Here is a 22,699-nt window from a genome sequence, read left to right on the forward strand (position 1 = left end):
AAACTCCTGACCCCAAGTGATCCGCCTGCCTCGGCCTCCCAAAGTGCTAGGATTACAGGCATGAGCTACCATGCCTGGCCTTCATCTGTGCATTTGATCCTCATCTTCACTACTGAGTGCGGAGCCCTGTACAAGGGTGGCTCTCAACAAAGCAATCTAAATGGATCGAAACCCATAGCAACTGACTTTCATTTTGGAAAAATGTGAAATTAGAATGGTTAAGCATTGTAAGGGGATGCGTTTTTGTGCCATATGTTTGCTAACTATGTGGAAATTATGATAAACTTTGCATCGTTTAGCAGTCAGGTTTGGGCTGGGTGGGCTTCATTTTTGTGGGTTAATGGAAATGGAGTTTTAACAGTGGTGGGGGCCTCCATTCTGTGCCCAGTAACTGGCCAGACCCATTTCATTATCTTATGTAATCCTCAAACCTACACAGTAAGTGTTGTCTTCCCCATTTTTTTCACAGTAGACACTGGGAGGTGCAGTTGCCTGCCCCAGGTTACAGAGCCCAGGCCTGTCTCCCTCCAATGCATTCAGTCACAACACCACACCCCACACATAGGCCTCTCCGTGCAACAGCACATCCAAGGCTTCAGACTGCTGACGCTGTCAGAACCCGGTTGGTTTTGAAAAGACAAAGAAGGAATTTAACATCTGATCCCACCCTGATATCCAGCTTAAGTAACTCTCACTCTGTGAGCAGCCACCACATTCCTCCAGCGGGATGGGAGGCCAAGACAGCAATGCCGGCAGTCCCAGCCCCAGCCCCAGCCCCAGCCCCGGCCACAGGGCACAGTGGGCAGCGGCCAAGCAGCCACAGGGACATCCTGGAGCACACCGCACCTCGGCCCCGTGCTTGTGTTCTTTGGTCTCCGGCCACTGACAGCCGAGGTGGGGGTCAAATGTTGATAAAGGGAAGTGACTTCTTGCAGAAGCAGGGAGGTGGCTACGTCAGCTAAGAGCCAGCTCTTGAACTCTGGATTTAAACAAAAGCACTTCAATAGCCCGGACAGGAGGCCCTTAGAACTTGATTGTTTGTGATGAATTTGAGTTGAGGGGGTGACAGGGAGCCAGCCAGGAACCGGGAGACTTGCCTCTGCTCTTGGATTCCCTCTCTGGGCACAGTTTACCTATAAGTCAAAAAGAGCTGAACTCTGTGAAAGTGAAAGCAGGCTCCCATCTCCCCCGTCTCCTTTCTGCTCAGGCACCTTCCATGATGATGAAGATGATGAAGGGGGCTGTTTTCATGAAGAGCCAGGCTAAGTCGGGTTTTATGCTTGGCCTTGGCCATCTACTGCATTGCACCTGGGTGAAGCACAGCCATGTGCATCACCCTGGTCTGAGGGCCTGGACCATGTTACCTGCACCATGCATAGCCAATCCCCCATCACATCTCAGGTTTCCCAGCCTCCCAACATTTGCCCATTGCTGTGCCTTCTGCCAGGAGAGCCCTCCCCACACATCTTCACTTGCCAACACTTTACCCACCTTCCAACTGAGTTCCAAACCCCATTTCCCTCCAGGAGCTGTCTTCAGATCCTGACTGCAGGTCATCTGTCCTTGCCCTCCTGGTAACCCCATGGCATTTCATCTTGTGTTTCTGTAGTGGCAGCGAGCATACTCTCTCTGGGTTACAGTTATCTACACATTGATCCTTCACCTGCTGGCTGAGAGGCTCTTTGGGGAGAGAGAATGTGCATTGGCAGTAGGGATTTATGGAAAGGGCTTTGGGGCCAGGTAGATCTAGGCTTAAGGTCATAAGGCTTTAGGCAACATATTCAACTCCTTTGAGGCTCAGTTTCCAGGTTCACAAAATGCTGTTGTGAGGACTGCTTGAGCTAACATGTCGAAGGTGCTTAGCCTATAACTTGGACCCAGGAGGGTGCAGAACTGCCCGCTCCCTTGTTCTGTTCCCTTTCCACAGCTCCTAAGGCTGAGCTTCCCCTTCACCAGCTCCTAAGGTGGTGCCTTCTGTGTGCTAGTTGCATGAAGCTAACAAATTTCACACTATCTCGGGCATTCTAGTTAGAAGAAACAAACAAAAAAAAAGGACCGCCCTTCCTGTGCTTCCTCAGAGTGCAGAAGATGTGGGTTTCAAAACGTGCACAATGACTCCCTATGTCCCCTGTTTTTGGTGCAGACACAGAGAAGTCCCCCTTGGATGCTGACCTGAGAGGCACATGGCCTTGACCTCCAGCTCCATGGGGAAACAGCCAGGTTGCTGTTGGGGCCACAGACGTGCCCGGACTTACTTACTCCACAGCTCAGCCTCCTCCCCTGTGGTGTCAGGGATAGCCTCCCACCCTCCCAGAGCTCTTGGTTTGGTTTATTTATCACTCAGGGATTTCCCACCAGGGAGCCTTATCTGACATCCGCAGGCTCAGATCTTGTCTGGCTTCCCCTAGGGACAGTGCGGAGGGGGAATGGCCAGCCCCAGCCGTGGGGCCAGCATACCATTGAGTCCCTGCGGGAAGTGTGCTCTGAGAGCCTGCTGTTTGCAGGGTTTGAGGATAGAGATGGGGTAGACACAGGTGACCAAGACGTCCCTGTCCCCATGCTGCATGCAGTCTGGCCAAGATGACAGACACCACCGAAGAATAGACCACAAGTGTGGCGGGTGTGAGGAATGGGTGAGTCAGACCTTCCCTGATCACAGGGACCAAGTCCCCATTCTAATCTATGGTCACGTTGTGGTCTCTCAGTCAGCAAACCCGACTGCCATGGCCCAGAGATTTACCAGCCCTGATCCGGGGTCTGCACATGCCTGTAGAGGGGAGAACTTCTGCTAGCTGTATTTTGTGCCAGGGGTGTAATCACACCCAGGCCTAGCCCCACCAGTCATTTATATCCCTTCTTCCATTTGTGCCTCGACCATGAGAACCACACCCGAATGCTACCTTCTGCACATATGCGTGTGTATTTCCGTGTCTGGTTTGCTGTGTGTGCATACAATGTATACAGCAGTCCCCCTTATCTGCTGTGTTGCTTTTGACAATTTCAGTTACCAGCGGTCAACCACAGTCCAAAAATATTAAATGGAAAATTCCAGAAATAATTCATCAGTTTTAAATTGTGTGCTGTTCAGAGTAGCATGATGAAATCTTGTGCCTTCCCACTCTGTCCAACCTAGGACGTGAATCCTCCCTTTGGCCAGTGTATCCACACTATGTTTGCTACCTGCCCAGTAGTCTCTTAGCCACCTCAGTTATGAGATCAACAGTATCGTAAGACTTGCATTCAAGTAGCCCTTATTTACTTAATAATAGCCCCAAAGTGCAAGAATAGTGATGCTGGCATGTTGGTACAATTGTTCTATTTTATTATGAGTTGCTGTTAATCTCTTACTGTTTCTAATTTATAAACTTTATCATAGGTATGTATATATAGGAAACAGCATAGCATCTATAGGGTTTGGTACTATTCACAATTCCAGGTATCCACTGGGGGTTTTGGATTGTAGCCCCCTTGGATAAGGGGGCACTGCTATATATTTTATTTATTCTTCTTCCTTTTTTTTTTTTTTTTTTTGAGATAAAGTCTCACTCCGTCACCCAGGCTGGAGTACAGTGACACAGTGTCTGCTCACTGTAACCTCTGCCTCCTGGATTCAAGCGATTCTCATGCCTCAGCCTCCCAAGTAGCTGGGATTACAGGCATGGGGCCTGGCTGGTTTTCGTATTTTTAGTAGAGACGGGGTTTTGCCACGTTGGCCAGGCTGGAGCATATTTTCAATAGAACAAAGGGGAGATCTGTGTAGCCAGAGGGACAATCTTGTGATTTGGAAGTGAGATCTTGCTTCCTGTCCCAGCTTTTCCACCAAAGTTGTCTGATCTTGGATGACTTATTTAATTTCTCTGAGTCTCAGTATTATCAGCTGTAAATAATAAAACTCATCTTACCAAACTCTTGTGAGGCTATTTCTGAAGCAATACATTTGAAATCATATTACAACATCAAAGTGTCATACATAGAAACTTATAAATAAACAAATAATCCATAGAAAGTGATCATTTCATTATGTCTCCTATCAGAGAGTCTATTGACTCCATTTTACAACGTTAAGCAGAGGTTAAGCATCTTGTATGTTGTGGTAGCAAGAAATAAATCCATGAATACAATGTAGCTACATACCTGAGTGAGATAACCTGGGGGTGAGTGGAGAGCACCAAACCCAGGGTACCCTAGCAACTGAGGCAAAAAGAAAAACGCTCTGGCTTGCAGAGTTTTCATGATCTCATTTGTAAAACCTAAATTAAAAGTCCTGCTATAAAGCAGGCATTGAGCGGTTGCTTTCTCATACCGTGGTTACAGAATGATCCAAATGCAGCACCCCATTTCACCAGAAGGTAGGCGGAGGAGTTCCCCTTGCAAAACTGCTCTCCCCCTCTTACTGGCTTTTAGCCACAATGCCCCTATTCTGAGGTCTTGCTGGCCCCCGCCGCAACCCCACTGCCTGCAGCCTCTCCCTCCTCCCGTTTGGCACCATCCTTCCTCCTGCTGACTTCCTTCTCCAAATGTTTTCTCAGGTGGTTAAGCTGAAAGGCCAAGTCCTGTCGGTCATGTATCGATTTCGCACCAAGAACCGGGAGTGGATGTTGATCCGCACCAGCAGCTTCACATTCCAGAATCCCTATTCTGATGAGATTGAGTACATCATCTGCACCAACACCAATGTCAAGTATGTACACTGCCATTTCCCTCTCCTGGAATCCACATGCGCTTGCTTGGGTCCAGAGCTGGCAATTTTATTTGGAGTTCTTTCTCCCTGCCGGCTCTCCCTGCAGCTGGAAATCCCTGCAAGATTAAGAATAGAGGAGACTGTAGGTCCCCATCACTGTCTCCGTCCCATGTTCCTCCTTCTCATTTCCCTCCTGATTTGTGAGAAACAAAAGAATGAGTGATAATCATGACACTCCCTTCCCTTCGGTGCAAGGTGCTCCAGTTTCTGCTCCTCTTTTCTTCCCCCTGAGCATGGGCCTCAGCCAACTGGAGCTCTGCTGGGCTCCCCCTTGTTGCTCTCTGTTGCAGCAGCTGCTTGTGCCTGGTTTCTTGGTCCTACTGAAGCCAGGGGTGGAGGAAGTGAGGCTGAGCCTCTTGGCAGCTCTAGGGAATGGGACAGGTGGCCTGGGTGTAGGCACCTCAAGGACACATGATTTCCCTGCTGCCCAGCCACGGAAGTATTCCTCCCTGCCCAGGGCCCAAGGATCCCAAGATCTCTGCTGGAATCACCACTCCCGTGTTCCATGCGTGTTAGCAGACCTTGGCCACACCACTTCCTGGCTGTGTGTCCTTGAACAAGTCACTTCCTCTCTTCACCTCCCTCATAAGGTTGCTGTAAAGATTAAATGACATCAAGCTACAGGCCAGACACTTGGTTAAACTTCCAGCACAGTGAGCATGACCTTGAACAGGTCGTGCCTCCTCTGCATTTAATCTCAAGGAAATACAAGGCCGAGGAACCAACACAAAGACATTTGGACAAAAGGATGTCCAAGCAAACACAAGCATGTGGAAGCCATGGCCAGTGTATCGGGAGGACTGTAGCATGCAAGGGTGTGAGACGAGGCTGGCATCCGGAGAACTGTCCCCATGTCTCGCCATCATAGTCAGTGGCACCAGCATCCATCATTTTCCCCAGTTCAGCACTCAGTCGGGGGACCTGTTTCCAACCCTACCACCTCTTCTTCCTCATCTGCTGACATCCCTTCTCGGTAGCCTCCCTGGGATTCTGAAGCCTCCAGGCGGTCACCACAGCCTACTGGCACTCTCAGAACTTGCATTGCTCTGCCCTCTGTTGCCGTCTCTGAGCCCCTTGGATTTGGGAGTTCCCATCTGGGCCCCACAAAGTAACCTTCTTTCCAGGCAACACTACCCTCTGAGTCCTCAGCGTCTGCCTTGCTACTGGGCCAGAAGTCACAGAGCTGAACAGACAAGCCCATGAGAGACCCCTCAGAGGGCCAATGACCTGGATTTTTTTTTTAATTTTAGATTCGGGGGTACATATGCAGGTTTGTTACATGGATATATTGCATAATGCTGAGGCTTGGACTTCAGTTGAATCCATCACCCAAAGGGTGAACACAGTTCCCAATAGGTGATTTTTCAACCCTTCCCTCCCTCCCACCCTCCCTCTCTAGTAGTCCTCCCAGTGTCTATTGTTCCCACCTTTATGTCTGTGAGTACCCAATGTTTAGGTCCCACTTACAGGTGAGAACACGCGGTATTTTGTTTTTTGATTCTGCATCCATTCACTGAGGGTAATGGGTTCCAGCTGCATCCATGTTGCTGCAAAGGACGTGGTTTTGTTCTTTTTAATGGCTGCATATTTTGTGTCATTTATGTACCACATTTTCTTCTTCTTCTCCTTTTCTTTTTTTATTAAGACAGAATCTCACTCTGTCACCTAGGCTGGAGTGCAGTGGCACTATCTGGGCTCATTGCAGCCTTGACTTCCTGAGCTCAGGTGATTCTCCCACCTCAGCCTCCCGAGTAGCTGGGACTATAGGCATGCACCACCACGCCTGGCTGATTTTTTGTATTTTTAGCAGAGATAGGGTTTTGCCATGTTGCCCAGGTTGGTCTCAAACTCCTGGACTCAGGCAATCTGCCTGCTTTGGCCTCCCAAAGTGCTGAGATTACAGGTGTGAGCCACCGTGCCCAGCCCACGTTTTCTTTATTCAGCCCACCGTTGATGGGCACCTGGGTTTATTCCTTGTCTTTGTTATTAGGAATAGTGTTGCAATGAACCTGCAAATCCAAGTGTCTTTTTGGTAGAACAATTTATTTTCCTTTGAGTATATACGCAGTAATGCAGTAATGGGATTGCTGGGTTGACTGGTAATTCTGTTTTTAGCTCCTTGAGAAATCTCCAAACTGCTTTCCACAGTGGCTGAACTAATTTACATTCCCATCATCAGTGTGTGAGCATTCTCTTTTCTCTGCAACCTCGCCAGCATCTGTTTTGTTTTTTTTTTTTTTTGACTTTTTAATAATAGCCATTCTAACTGGTGTGAGATGGTATCTCATTGTGGTTTTGATTTGCATTTCTCTGGTGATTAGCGATGATGAGCATTTTTTTCATTTGTTTGTTGGCTGCTTCTGTGTCTTCTTTTGAGAAGTATCTTGTTCATGTCCTTTGCCTACTTTTTAATGGGGTTTGTTTTTTTCTCATTGATTTGTTTAAATTCCTTGTGGATTCTGGATATTATTTCTTTGTCAAATGCATAGTTGGCAAATATTTTCTCCCATTCTGTAGATTGTCTGTTTACTCTATTGATAGTTTTGTTGTTGTTGTGTTTGTTTTTTCTGTGCAGAAGCTCTTTAGTTTAATTAGATGATGACCTGGATTCCAACTCCAGCTGCCGACTGGGCAAGTCACCTACTCTTTCTAAGCCTCGGTTGCTTCATCTGTAAAATGGGGAGAATGACAGAACCTACTGGCCCAGAATCATAGAATTTTTCTGCAGATTTTGCATGGAGCTACTGCATATGAAGCACTCTACTATGATAGCAGGCAGAGTTGGCCCCGGTAAATGTGGTCTGCAGTAACTATCACTGAGATTGTCAACAGCACTAGCAGCAGCAACCCTGCCAACCTTTGCAGCGACTTGGCAGTTTCTTGGGCCAGCTCTTGCCTGCAGCCCTAGATTATGTTTGGTCTCCTAAATGCCCTGCCTGCCTTCTTCCTCTAACTCTGGGCAGATCACCTTGCCTTCCAACAAACAGAGACACCAGGACCCTCCTGGTGATTCTCTTCCTGTTCATGAGTGCATCTATCTCAATGCCCTCCTCTCCTCCATTTCTGGCGTCTAGCAGGGGCAAAGCCTCCTCCTTCCAGGGCCAAACCCTGCACCTTCTTCATCTCCCTGCATGTCCCTGGACTCCCGTGACCCTCCCTTCTTGTCTCATCCTCCTTGTTGGCTCCTTCTTGGGCCTTCACATAGGCACCTGACTTCCTGATCTTGGAGAATCTCTGTCTGGCCAACCCACCAAAGCTCCCCTCCCACCTGGCCCTGCCAGACGTTTCTGTGGGAATCTCCTTCTTCACCATTCATCTGTTCTTAGCCCCTTACAGCCTGGCTTTTGCCCTGAAGGTATTGAAATTGTTTTCCCAGCAGCCTCTGATAACTCATATGAAATAACCTGTTCTCACTGGTCATTCTACCCAAACTCCGTCCAACCAGCTCCTCTTTGTTAATGTCACCCTTGGCTGACTTGATGCTCTGATTCTTTTTTTACCTTTGCCTTCTAGTCAAGACTTTCTTGGTTGTAAGTAGAGCAGGAACAAATGTACTAAGTCATAGTTCCAGGTATGCGAAAAGATAATACTATTTTACTATTTTCTATTCTGATTTTATCTAGTGAAACTCAGTTAGCTTGGCCAAATTAAGGATGTTTTATTGTCTCACTTCTCCCAACATGGGAAAAGGGTGGTTCTTCTTTACTCAGGAAGCAGAGAGGTACCACCTCTGTGCCAGGCTCATGTGTGGCCCGGCCTTGAAGAAAATAGGGAAGCTTGAGAAACGGGAGTAAAGGTAAGCAGGGCTTAGGATTCCATGGTGCTTCCTTTGTTCACAGATGGGTTATGGAGGGTGCTAAGCATGGGCCTTTCAGGAGCTCTTGAGACAGGGTAACAGGGTGTGCCCACTGACCTGAAGGAGCCAGGTGCAGGGCGGTGAGAGCCCCAAAAGGAGAGGAGGAGGAAAACGCCAGCCTGGATCTGCTTAGCATCTGTTCAAGCCATAGCTTTGTCCCAGGCTCATACCTCCTGTCATGGCCCCTTGCTCCAGCGACTCCAGGCTAAGACTTGAGCTCCAGTAACATGGAGAACATAAGAAAGGGCAGACGAGAGGGACAGGTAAAATGCAGTGGGGGCAGAGAATAAATACTTCCCCCCAGGGCCTCGGAGAAAGCATCCCCAGGAGGTAGCACTGCAGTGGGGCTTGCAAGAAAAGTAAAGATCCCCCTGTGAAAACCAACCCCCTGGCTGAGGTTTTGCTTGATTTTTCTGAAAGTCAGACAGCATTGAGAAAACAGAAAAGCCATCTTGTACGGGGGGTGGCCTACGTAGTTCCTCTGGACAACTGCTCTTGCAGCTTGTGAGGTTACATGGATCAGGATGCCCCCTCAGGACACAGTTACACCAGAAGCCTCAATCTGTGTCTCTGAACTGAAAGGTTCTGCGTTGGTGAAGTTGGTTGGAAAAATTTACTGTGGACGGTAGAGGGCAGTGACAACCAGGGATGTGAACTGGCCAGCTCTTTTTTGAATTTGTGAGGCGAAACTTTGCCAGCAGTAGGCAGACTTGTTATGGAAAGATCCTTAAATGCTCTGTGCTGAGGGGAGGGGATGGCGAGGGTGGAGTGTGGGCAATTTGCAAGCTCAGTTGCTTTCAGTCAAAAGCATCCAAAAGAAACTTCCTGGAGAAATTGAGTATTTAATGTTGAGCATTTGTGTAAAGCCACTACAAAGAAGACCTCTTTATCATCCTTGCATTTTTTCCTGTTCCATCAAATACGGAATGAGGTCCAGAAAAACACAGACTGATTTAACGTGCTGGTCACACAGCACAACTTTGAAACGTGCCTTGGCACTGGGGACCAACACTCATTTGGGGCTGTTTGTTAGCTTGAGTCATTTCAGCATTTTTACATGGGCACGACCTAGCTGCTGTGCTTTCTTCATTTCTGACATCTTTTTAGAGAAGTGATCTGAAGTTATCTCTTTGCGTCTGTTCAGACCAAGTCCTATTTCCTGTCACAGCATTGTTCCAACGTTGTCATAACCACACCTGTTGGTCGTGCTCGCATGTGTGTATGTGTATGTGTGTGTCTGTATGTGTGTGTGTGCATGTGTTTTTAAAACCCCAGAATGCCCAGAATCATGATTGAGTCTCTCTTGAGCTGACTCACCATCACATCTCGTTCATCATGCTTAGCAGTGGCCACCTGGTTGGTCCTAGGCAGGCGGTGGAACATAGGGGTGGGTACAAATAAAGTCAAAGGAAGGCTGCATTCCTGGTCTCTGCAGAGCGTAGAGGCAGTAAGGGGCTGAAATACCCAGTCACCAAGCCCCAGATCTGGGAGCTATCCTGGATCCCTCCCTCTCATTCACCTTAACAGGCAACCTGGCACAGAACCAGAGCCCCACAGGTTCTACCTGGGATTCTCTCTAGCGCATCTCCTCCTCTGCCTCTTTGGCCCTGCCTCAGTTGAGGCCTTTGCCATCTCACAAGTGATCATCGGTCCTCCTGACCATCTCCCCTGCCTTCCATCAGGCCCCTGCTGAGCCGGTCCACGTGGCCCAGGAAGCGAGCTCTAACACACACACGTGTGCGCACGCACACACACACACGCATCCATGACTGGACCATGCTGCTCCCTGCCCCGATCAAATCAATTCCAAACCCTGTAACAAGCATTTCGAGTGCTTCACAATAGGCATGCAGATGGCGCTCAATCAGGGTGGATATTATTAGCCTCCATCCCCAGATGCCTCCCAGCCTGCTTCCAGTTACTCCCAGGGACATGAACCTCAGAATGCCCACTTCATGGCTTCTTGCTCACTTACTCAGGCTGAGTAAAAACCCCTGTCCAGGGAGCATCAGGGAAAATTGACAGCATCTGCCCAGCCTCCTGCACCTCGCCGGCAGGAAGCCGCGCTTGATGAATTCACTTTCTACTCCTCAGCCGTTGTAGCCCAGCTAATGGAGGGCAGCACTGGCTGCGGTAGGAACCCACTTCCCTCGCGTGTGCTGTCAGTCAGTTTTCTCCTGAGCAGCCCTGCTTTCTCCTTCTCTGGAATTTGCAAGCACACCGAGGTTTATTTTTATACCATTGCCGTGAAATGTCTGAGAAAACTCCCCAGGGCTCTTCTCAGGATGGGGCAGCCTGCAGGTCAGCACTTTGTCTTCCACACATGCTCAGCAATGGAAGCAGAAACCCAAAGGTTGTGGGATGGAGATGCTGATGTTCCGACCGCAGAGCCAGAGCGGTTAGGGTCCTGGGGATTTGCCAGCCATACCTGTGACCTGATTTTTCTGCTTCCCAGTGAAAGGAGCTTTTTCTGGTCTAGGAGCCCAAAGAGGAACAGAACTGAAAGCAAACCCCCGGCCTAATACCAAGAACCCTTATCACAGCCTTTATTCGCATTAGAAACATGGGCCCTCCCCAAACACAGACCTGCACCAAGGTGTGTGAGTGGAGAGGGCTGGGTTTGTGCCCCACTTCGCCCCTTAGCCAGGCACCCAGGGCACAGCTACACAACTGCGCACAGTGGTCCTGTCCTGTCTCTGAGATTCTGGGCCTGGGCTGGGCACAGCTGAGCTGCAGGTAGGAGTGGTTGTCATTTCCTGGAAGAATGTTTGTGGGTTGAAGGTTGGGCTCTGGGAAAGGGGTAGAGAATGGTTCCTGGATTGCTGCTGTCATGGGGAGTTCATGCTTCAACGCCACAAAAGTCCCAAGGAACAGATTTTTCTCTTTCCTGAGGCTCAAGATGCCCAGGGTACTAGAATGGGAGACATGGAATAGTTGTCCTTGTTATAGCCTTGGGTATTTCTCTTGGGCTGGGGCAGCAGCCTAGGCCAGAGTAAAAAGACCGCAAGGTCTACAGCCAGACAGCCTTGGGTTTGAGTCCTCTGTGTTCCATATTCTTGCCATGTCACCCGGATGTACCCTTTACACATCAATTACATTCTAGCCATGTCACCCTGGATGCATCATTTACATTCTAACTGTGTTACTCTGGACCCATAGTTCACACCCTGGACACTTACATCTACACTTTCATCATACATCTCAGTTGCTTTATCTCTAAAATGAGGATACTGCAGAGATGTGAAAATGTTGACAAAGTGCTGGCCATCAGTCCTACATTCAGTGGAAGGTGATGGTGCCCCCAAGGTGTGAATCAAAGCAAAACAAAACAAAAGCCATAAAGTAAGAATAAGAAAGTATAGAAAGTAATGCTTTTTTTTTCCTATTGATTATACTGATTTGTTTTTCAATTTCTGAAATATCAATTTGTTTGGAAAATTATTTCTAGTGCTCCCGCTTTGCTGGTCTAACAAGTGTGGGCTGAGACTGCCTGGTGGGAGATCACATGCTTTTGGTTTTATCCTTTTCCTTTTATCTGGGCTCCCACACCGACATTAGGAGGCAGACTGTACCCTTGGATAGAACCTTGTTCTTCCTGAGGCGTCATCTTAACTCACCACACTGTAATTGCTTGCCCACGCCTGTCTTTCCCTGGAGACTGTCAGTTCCATGAGGGCAGGGATCTTGTGGGTTCTGAGTCATCGGTCTGTCCCCGGTGCCTGGCAAAAGAGTTCCGTACAGTTCACTGAATGAATGACTCTTCTGGGCTGAATTCGAAACAGAATGTTCTCAGGGTCCTCCAACTGGGGTTCCCTTCAAGGAGGCCTTCCCTTATGGTGGGGACACACACACACCAGGGCCATCAGCACAGACGGCATGGCCAGAGGAGGAAATGGAGTTCAGATCATACATATTTTGTAATGCTGAGTAAAAGAGTTTAGAAACAGAATCCAACTTATTTTGTGTTTCTCCAGGGGCAGAAGTTGTTCCCCAGATGAAAGTTATAGGGAGGTACATTTCAGCTCCTTAGAGGTCAGGCTTCTTATAAGTATTTCTGTCTGCAAATGGAGCAGGCTGCCCCAAAACGTAGTGTGCTCTCTAGCAGAGAAAGTCAAGCAGAGACTGACCAGTTGCCTGTCAAAAGAAATGATGTACTGGGGGTTGCTGTTATCAGAGGAGCTGTGGACCAGATCACCTTTGTGCATTTGCTTCTTAGGGAGCTGAGGAGAGTTGGTAAATAGCAATGCATCTTTTGTGTAATCCAAACAGGCTACACTTGGAATGAGAAAATCTAGTCTTGCTCAGTCTTCACCACTTACCAGCCTGGTGATTGTGTTTCTACCACACACAGTTGGTGCACCCTCTGCCTTGCCTGTTTGCCTGGGAGGAAGATTGAAGTTAACCATTGTGGAAAGGGCCAAATGGGATCCCTTGATCTCTGTCCTGGTTAAGTTTGGCCAGTGGAGGGACTGGCTGGAAACAAAGGAACAAGAGTGGAAGAGGAAAAGGTATTAGGCAGCCTTGCTCACCACGGCTCTCACAGGTCTGATAGCTGCTCACTCCCCCTGTCCCTTTGGCCCTAGGGATGGTCATGGCTTCCTGTTGTTGCTAGCCTAGAGGCTCTTCACCATCCTAGTATAACAACTATGAAAGCTTTTTCTTTCCCAAATGGGGCAGACAGCAAAGCACCTTGAAATCAGAAGTATCAGGTCAGTCCTTGGCTCTGTTCTGTGATAGCCACTTGCCAGTTGGCCAACCTTGACAACTACTTAACCTCTTTGAACTTCAGTTTCTTAACTTTAATATGGGGGTAAAGTAACCACTCTGAAACTTAGTGTGAGGATTGGATGAGATAATGTAAACACCTGTCCATTTATGGCCACACCTGTTAAGTAGCCCCTTCCCTAAACCTTCTTTAATCATCCCTTTTGAGGGTGCCATCTATTTTCTGCAAACCTCTAGCATCTCTGGGCCTCAGTTTCCTCATGCGGAAAGGGAATTTAAAAAAAAAAAAAAACCTACTTCCAAGGTGACTGTGAGCCTAAGGTGAGTTAGGATGAATGCAGGCACCTAGCAGGGTGCCAGGGCAAATGCACAGGGGTGGGTGCAGGTGTTACCTCTGCCTTCCTTCCACTGTGGCCAAACACACCACCTCCTCCTGGGTAGGGGCCTCCATATTCTCGCCAAGCCTGTGCTTTTGCTGACAGTTACAATTTTGTTACAGTTTTTGTTACAGTTTGTTTACAGTTTTGTTACAGTGTTCTAGCCATGCATTCCTGGTGGTTCCTCCCCAGGAAGCTGGTCCACCTTCCACACCTGCCCCTCCCCACCAGCCACTTCCTCATCCTAGATAACAAAGGCTTCCTCTCCCACCCTCCCCTCACTTCCTACCCACAGAATATCTAGCCAGCCTTCCCTGCATCCCAGACCCAGATGAGGGGAGCTGGCCTGTGGGCAGTTCCTCCATGGGGTTCCCCACCACCCGGTCCAGGACACAGCCATGGGTGAAAAAAGTGGGACCATGAACATGTCAGAGGAGACCCACTGTGATCCTTCTTGTTTCAAAATAGACAGTGGAAGTAAACAATGGAAATCCATAACCTTCCTAATTAATGCAGACACTTGAGAGATTGTTTTCCTTGGTGTTAAATTTTGCTCACCCACATACTGTTTGTGGCCATAATTGCAGCATGCATAATATATTGTGCTGCACTTGAACTTTTCCACACCTTTCATCATACCTTCCTGTGTTTCCAGGTGATCTTCACAGTGGTTGATCTCAGTGCTGTGGAATAGTCACTCAGGAAATTAATATTCAGGATTTACAAAGTCACTCCCAATTACAGCTAACTTTGCGTGGGTAGCTCTTACTTCCTTCCACTGAATAATTTCCTTACTACAGCCCAGCAGCAGGATGACCACCTGGGAGAGTGTGAGCAAGTCCACAGTCCCTCATCTGGGTCACCATAGTTTTCCGAAAAGGTCGTGCCATGCGCACTTCCCCAACACCGTGTGACCTGGTAGTTTCAATGCAAAGCCACCGTGTGAAACATGTTCTTACCAACTTAGCAGGTGAAAAATTATACTTCAAAGGTGTTTTAATTTATATTTATTTTGATTATTTTAATGGCAAAACGTTTCCCTGACTTGTTTATTATATCTATTATATATGCGTTATTATATGTACATACAGTACATGTATATTTGTCCTTTTATATATTTATCTATTTTGCTTGAGTTGTCTGTTCATATGCTTTAAATTGATTGCTGGGCTGGGAGTAATGTCTGTTAGTAATTTGAATTGCATAGTACCACTAATAATTTTTTGCCTGTCCTTCTTAATGATATTTACAATTGAAGAGGATCCTGTCATCTGCCCCATTTTTAGGCTCTGAGCTATAGAGTTCACTTTCCCTTGAAAACAATCCAGTTTTTAAGCTTAAAGCCGCCATTTCCTCCAGCAAGTCTTTTTCTTCCCCAAATGGAGCAGGCAGCAAAGCCCCTTGGAGTCAGAAGTATCAGGTCAGACCCTGGCTCTGTTCTGTCATAGCCACTTGCCAGTTGGCTGACGTTGGCAACCACTAAACCTCTTTGAACTTCAGTTTCTTAATTTTAATATGAGGGTAGAATAACCACTGTGAAAGCATAGTGTGAGGACTGGATGCGATAATGTAAACACCTGCCCGTTTATGGCTAAGTGTTAGCTGAAGCCAACTGCTTCATTCAGCATTAAACCCAACTGCTTTTCTGAATTTGCCTTGAAGTATTCGTTCTGTGGTATCTTTTGACCCTGCATAAAATGAAGTCACACGTCAAAATTGGTTTCTTAAATAGTTGAGTTTGGTAGCCTAAACATGAAATGCAATGTCTGGAGTCTTGATTTAGGGCACTAAAAGTAAAATAATTAAAAATGGGAAACAATGTAGAGATCCATCAGCTATTACCCACTCTGCCTCTGAGGTATGGGAAAAGTCCTGGCCTAGCCCTATTGTCACCCCTTCTGTTCTTCATGACCCTCTTTGTTGTCTTCTTGTTTCACAGGCAACTTCAGCAACAGCAGGCAGAATTGGAAGTGCACCAGAGAGATGGATTGTCATCGTATGACTTATCCCAGGTGAGTTTCTGGAAAACCCTTTCCCTGTTGGAATTGTCTCCAGCCCAATGGACTGGGGACTCAATTTAGCCCTGAGCTTGAGCCCCTCAGCACAAAGGATTGCCCCATCCACCCACTACAATGGAAAGAGCAGACCTACAGGTCCCCTGGGGGTCTGCTGCTGTCACTCCTCCCTACAGAACTGAGCCATGAAGGATGTGTGAGTACTAGGTGAAGAACCAGGGGCCATAGTCAACCCAAGGGCTGAGGGACATTTCTGAGGACCATGCATGAACTGTAGTATGAGTATACTCAGAGGCTAGCAAGAGCAGCTTCTGATCCCCTTGGGCCCCTTGGCTTCTTGGCCATTTCCCCGCCACTGCCTGTGTCCTGTTCTTCCTCAATGTTCCTCTTCCTGTCATGCTCTGAGCCTCCCTCTTCACCGGCTCTGTCTCCTTTCTTTCTCCTATCTCCACATGATGTCCACTTTTCCTGATATTTAGAGTAAATTGATTGTTGTTCATTTCTCACTCTCTCTAAGAAAGTAATCAGTGAGACTCTGCTGTCCTTCCTGTGACCTTCAGTTCACCACCCCCTAACCCCCTCACCGGCTGTTCTTGGCTTTCACATATAGAAAAGCTTACCACCTGATAAAATGTTCCAGCCCAAAATGCCAGTGATTCCAGAGGGAGGGGGCTCTGATGAAGGAGAGCTGGTGGCTCCTGGGGATGCATGTTCTGTGCCTTACGCATGAGTTGCTGTTGTGTTTTATTTAATGTGCAAATAGGTCCCCGTCCCCAACCTACCAGCCGGTGTTCATGAGACTGGGAAGTCCGTGGAAAAGGCGGATGCAATCTTCTCCCAGGAAAGAGATCCTCGGTTTGCTGAAATGTTTGCAGGAATTAGTGCATGTAAGTTTCCAAATGGTACTGAGGTTTTGAGAGTGTGGGTTTACAGTTACTTTCAAGCCATCTACAGACAGCTACTCTTAGTAAGAGGGGGCCACGGAAGGTGAGTTTTGAGTAACCATTGCGGGGTATAAAAATACACGAGTTGGAATGGATTCTCTCTACTCCTGGCCTTGCCTCTGTATACCAGTTACCCAGGGTAACCAACCTGGGGCCTGGCATCTCATCATTAAAATTTGAGGAGTTGGAACAAATGAGCTCTATTGGTCCATTGTGCTGTTTAGTTTTATTAAGCCGAAGACATGTCTCTGTAAAAAGTTGCAATTCAATCCCTAACACACAGAGGACCACATTTTAAAATCAAAATATGCAGTAAAAAAGAAAAACAAAAATGATCCTCTATCCTACCACCTGGATATAACCATTTTTAACTTTTTAAAGTATGTTTTTTCTATCTTTTTCTACACATATATATTCCTTTTTTACATGAAATTGAGCTCACCGTAGCTTAGTTTTTTCACATGACAGTTTATTATGAACATATTTCCAAATGATTAGACGATCTTTTTTTGTCACTTGCATAGAGTTCACGTGATTAATCCTCTATGGTGGTCATTAGGCTGTCTACCTATGTCAGCATTGCTGTTAGAGGAGATGGTGCGGTTCTAACTTAAGGCATCACATGGGGCTGGCATGTCCAGCTGCCTCGCCCTCCCACTCAGATTACCACTGAGATTAACAAAATGTAAAATTTGGAAAGATCTTTGTTGTTTCCAAAATAGAAAAAGGATTCTGTTTTCATGAGGTCAAGGAATTTTGACAAGATACGATGGAGTCAGGATGAGTTGAAGGGAGAAACCAGTTGGCTTGTGAAGAGGAAGCACGGGGAGCTCTGTCACTGGAAGAGAAGCCCAGTCCTGTCCCCTTGGGGCTGACAAGCTGAAGACAGCGAGGCCCGAAGCGAGGACAGACAGGCCTGCGGAAGGTGGGAAGGGAGCACACCTCAGCCCTCCTGATGCCAGCATGTTGGTGGAAAGTCAGAGCCTCTGGGTGCTGGAGCTGCCTCCTGTGAGGGCAACAGGGGCCAACGCAGCACTAAGTCCCGTTGTCAATACACAACAAAAAACAGACCCCTCAGCACAACAGGGGAGCCCCCAGCGCTTGGTTCCCATGGCCACCCACCCACATCAGTATTTCCTCACCTTTTCTAGAGAAATATCATTTCATCCAGTAAGAAGAGACAACAGCACATCTAAAAGGTTTTTTTTCTTCTCCAAATAAGCCTGAAATATTTGACCAGAGACCCACAGCGTCTCAGAGAAATCCAAACATAGACACTTTTCCATAAAGTTAACAAAACAGGAAAAAAAAAAAAAAAAAAGACAGACAAGAAAAAAGAAGAGGGGGGAAGGGTCCAAAGGAAAGAATGAGAACAAATGTACTCCTTTGGAAATGAGTTTTTCTGATAAAGAGGAGAAGTTTCAAAGAATATTCAGTATCTCTTCTCTAGGTGATTCCAGGCCATCCTGCATGTCTGAGAATGAGTTATTTGAGGTGGGGAAAGTGATGTTTAATAAAATGCGTCAGTACAAAACAGGCTAATATTGCAGAAATCCAAGTCAGTGAACTAGAAAGAAACGTGAATTTTCCCAAAATACAAAAACTTGAGTTTTCCAAGTGAAAGAGCTCAATGAATACTAGACAAAAATTTCAAAGAAACTCACACCTAGATGTGATCTGTTGTATTGTTTAAATTTGAAGAAAGGAAGAAAAAATCCTGCAAATGTTGAGATTTGAAAAATTACCTTACCTACAAAGAGAAATCTTTGTTGGCCTTCCCCAAGATATTAAATGCCAGAAGACTTAGGAAGGTGGTGGCGGCGGGGCAGGGGGCAGGGGAGGGGGGACACAGGAATAAATAGAGAATTTGGAAGAATATGTGACCCTGAAATTTTCCACCAGCCAAGCTGCTTTCCTATTTGGAAGACAACAGAAAGACATTCACAGGCATGCACTATCTATATATTCTGCTTGCAAAAAAACTACTTGCAAAATTGTACTTCTTTATGAGATGAATCAAAATATGGAACACGAGAATGGAAATGATAGGTTGGAAAAGCAGTGATGATGAAAAACGAAACCAATAACACTGAAAATTAAAATAAAAATTATTAGAAGATACGAAAGACAGAAACAAATAAAATTAGAGTCTAAAACCTCAAATCAAGAAATTTAAAGATTTCTTCACCAAAGATCCAGACTTATTTTGGAATGGGGGTAGTATTTATAAATAGATAAAGATTTATCATCAGTGAATATCAAGAATGATTAAATACTTCAACTCCCAATCAATAGCTCCTGAATAATATGCTGCCAAAATATGATATAACAAAAACAAACTGAAATGAACAATTTAACCTGAAAGAAGGGGTGGCGGAGATGCTTTGCAAACCCAAGAAGGAAAGTAGGGTCGTCAGTGTCGCCAAAGAAAAATTCGAACTGTCCAGTGGGCAGAGAGACTTAATTTATTCAGATACAAGATGTAACCTAAAATGAAGATACAGATGTCATAAACATTGAAATATGTGAAAGCCAAAATAATTAGAATCAGAGGAAGATACTGATAAAGCCACATTATAGTGGAAGATCTCAATAGGCCTTTCTCCATCTTTAACAGGTCACGTAGATCAAAATAATAAAATGGAGAAAAATATAGAAGACCAAAAACTAGAGTTTTAAAAATACAATTATATATAATATTATAATACATATTATTATACATAATTTTATACCCTTCAAATGTCCTAGAGCAGTTACAAAGAAAATGTGTTTCTTATTTACCCAAGTCACAAAAAACTTAAACACATGAGGAAAAAAATGGGTTGCATTTAGTTTATTATCTTATTTTTATTTTTATTTTTATTTTTAGTGTTTGTTTTTTTGAGACGATGTCTTGCTCTTTCGCTCAAGCTGGAGTGCAATGGCGTGATCTCAGCTCACTGCAACCTCCACCTCCCTGGTTCAAGCGATTGTACCTGCTTCAGCCTCCCGAGTAGCTGGGATTACGGGTGTGCGCCACCATGCCAAGCGAATTTTTGTGCTTTTTTATTAGAGACGGGGTTTTGCTATATTGGCCAGGCTGGTCTCAAATTTCCGACCTCAGGTGATCTGCCTGCCTTGGCCTCCCAAAGTGCTGGGATCACAGGCATGAGCCACCACACCTGGCCTGCATTAAGTTTAGAGTCAAGAGAACTACCTACGTCTACCTTCTTCCTGCAAGTTTGAGCCTCATCTCTCCCCCACACCAATCTTGCTCTTTATTCCCAAGATTCAAGATGTTATGTTTGGGTTAGAAGTACACACCCAGGAGCCTGAGCTCCTTCCATCCTTTAAGGATTTCCCACTGTCTTACAGCTGTCACTGCAGCAGAAGAAAATGAACCATAAGAACTGCTCAGTGCCTCCTTTTTATTAGAGCCTCACAGAAGTAGTCTCCATGCGTGGGAGAGTCAGCATGTGGGCCCTGCAGCCTGGTCTCTGGGCCCCAAGCCCACGAGCCTGAATGTCCATCACCGCATCACTGCTCACGGCCACTCGGAGGGACCTACCCAGTCTGCCCCCCATCACCACCAGCAAGCCAGAGATGGGAGCAGATGCGGGGGCTGCATAGGCACACAATAATCACCATGTAACTAACCTTTATTTCCTTTATTCCAATATCTCATTGCGGGTGAACATGTTAGGGATTGTAGGAATGAGACGGGTAGACATTTGAAGATTCTGGGGCACTGGGAGGGCATTTCAGAGAGTCCTGGGCACCCTCGGTGACCGAAGGAGGGAGAACTGTCACATTGGAACCTGCTATCTAGCACCCTGCCGCCATTCGTGTTCCCACTCCTGTTTCTCAAACCACCATACAATGCGCCTCCTCCCTCGTGTAAGATCTAAACAGCCAGCTGGGTCTTGAGCCCATTTCTTCAGCCGTGTGGCTGTGGGTGAGCCTGTGGGTGAGCCGACTCTGCTCACCATTCTGCAGTGGCAGAAAATCATGCATTATTGCACCTCCTGGCCAGGCGCTGAGTGTTTTCAGTGTTAGAGGAGCTCAGTCTCTCAAAGAAACCCTAGTGAAAGGTCAAGGCACACAGGTCCAGGGCTGTTCCCTGGACATCACCTGCTGCGGCACCTGCTGGGTGAGGGTGGCAGGGGTAGCTGAGTTCCAGGGCAGTGGGAAGAGCACTGGGCTTGCATTCACGCCTTGAGCCCTCCCTCGCCGGCTCGTGACTTTGGACAAGCCACACCTCACTTTTCTCATCTGTAACAAACAATAGCAAACTTTTAGTTTCTGTTTGCTCTGTTAATCAGGCACTGTCGTAAGCACTTAGGTTAACTCACTGAATTGTCACTACAGCCTTCTGAGGAAGATACTTTTATTCTCGCCTTCTTTCTGTTGGGAAACTGAGGCAGAGGATGATTAAGTAATAGTCCAAGGTTGCACCTCTTACCTTAGAGATGGGATTCAGACCCAGAGAGCTGAGATCAGAGTCCATCCTCTTCACTGTTACCCTGTGCTTCCTCACCCAGAACTAGAGGACTTGGAATCCCTACCCCTCAGGGTTGGAAAGATTGGATAAAATAATGTCTGAGAAAGAACTCTTATTAATTTTTTTTTTTTGAGGCAGAGTCTTGCTCTGTTGCCCAGGCTGGAGTGCAGTGGCGTGATCTCAGCTCACTGCAGCCTCTGCCTTCTGGGCTCAAGCGATTCTCCTGTCTCAGCCTCCCAAATAGCTGGAACTACAGATGGCTGCCACTACACCTGGCTAATTTTTGTATTTTTAGTGGAGACAAGGTTTCACCATGTTGGCCAGGCTGGTTGTGAACTCCTGACCTCAAGTGATCCGCCTGCCTCAGCCTCCCAAAATGCTGGGATTACAGGTGCGAGCCACCATGCCTAGCCTCATTAATTCTTTTAATCTTCCCCACTCTCCAAAAAAGCCTTGCCGTCAAGCAGCCTGTGGCCTAGCCTAGGGGTCAGGAACAACAGCCCAGTGCCCTCATATGCCAGGGAGGCTCCAGGGGAGATGAAGAGGCAGAGGCAAGGCTGAGAAGATTGTGTGCAGGTGGGCTGCCCCGACTTGTGTCCTCCTGTTCCCATGCCCACCCCTGCACCTGTTCTTGGGGCAGCCTCCTCTGTGGTCTGCAGAGCAGGGAACCTTCGCATGTGACTCCTGCTCTGGTTTTCCTAGCGGAGAAGAAGATGATGAGCTCAGCCTCTGCAGCAGGAACCCAGCAGATCTACTCCCAAGGAAGCCCATTTCCCTCTGGACACTCTGGAAAGGCCTTCAGGTATGTGCCAGTGAGGGGGTCAATGGCATGGGAAGATGCTCCCTCGCCAAGAAAGCCCTGGGTCTCAGAGCACAGCTCTGTGGGCTGTAAGCATGAGTTAGTGGTTACCGGCGCTCAGACCTTGGGCTGAACTGAGGATTCTGGTGGGTCTTCTGCTCTGTGAGCCCTCCGTGAGTTGCCATAGATTCCTGGTGTCAGTTACTCTTTCTTGGATGTGAACAGCACCAGCCACTGTGCTCTGTAGCAGTGATTGCCAGGGAGAAGGGAGTGAGTTCCCTCTAGCCAGGACCCAAGTGAGCTGGAGCTGGGAACAGCTGACAAGGTAGCAAGAAGTATCCTGTCATCTGGTGCCCAGAGGCTACAGCCAAATCCAAGGAAGACTGGTCAGCTCAGCCCACCATGTCTGAGCCTCATCCTAAAGGGCAGTCAAGGCTTCAGGCAGGGTGTCCAACCTTCCCAAGGGTTGGTTCTTAGCATCAAGGGCATTTGGTAGGTCACTGAGGAAGCCCTGACATCATCACTGGAAGCAAGGCCTGGCTCCACTGACTTCTGGGGAGACAGAAGCATCAGCTGGGAAGAACGGTCAGAGAAGAGGCTGGCAGCTCTTGGGGAGGGTGTGTGGGCACTCACCTGTGCCCACCGGACACCCTAAGTTCCTCGTGCCCATCAGGGCAGGGCTCCTCCAGCGAGGTTGGCCAGACCCTAAGCAGAGCTTCCAGATGCAGAGGCCAGGAGGGCAGGTGGGGCTGGCCAGCCAGA

General features: G+C 47.3%; 1 protein-coding gene across 6 annotated transcripts in view; it reads left to right on the top strand.

The window, feature by feature from the left end:
- ARNT2 (aryl hydrocarbon receptor nuclear translocator 2) overlaps window positions 1–22,699 on the top strand; it is a 199,315-nt gene that overhangs the window by 154,609 nt on the left and 22,007 nt on the right. For all 6 annotated transcript variants that reach the window (XM_024232532.3, XM_054531716.1, XM_054531717.2 and 3 more), the window contains 4 exons: window positions 4,530–4,681; window positions 15,639–15,711; window positions 16,478–16,601; window positions 21,841–21,940. In XM_024232532.3, the coding sequence (XP_024088300.1) occupies window positions 4,530–4,681; window positions 15,639–15,711; window positions 16,478–16,601; window positions 21,841–21,940 (449 nt within the window). The remainder of the gene's footprint in view (window positions 1–4,529; window positions 4,682–15,638; window positions 15,712–16,477; window positions 16,602–21,840; window positions 21,941–22,699) is intronic.

This window comes from Pongo abelii, chromosome 16, assembly GCF_028885655.2.
Source record: "Pongo abelii isolate AG06213 chromosome 16, NHGRI_mPonAbe1-v2.0_pri, whole genome shotgun sequence".
NCBI classification, from domain to species: Eukaryota; Metazoa; Chordata; class Mammalia; order Primates; family Hominidae; genus Pongo; species Pongo abelii.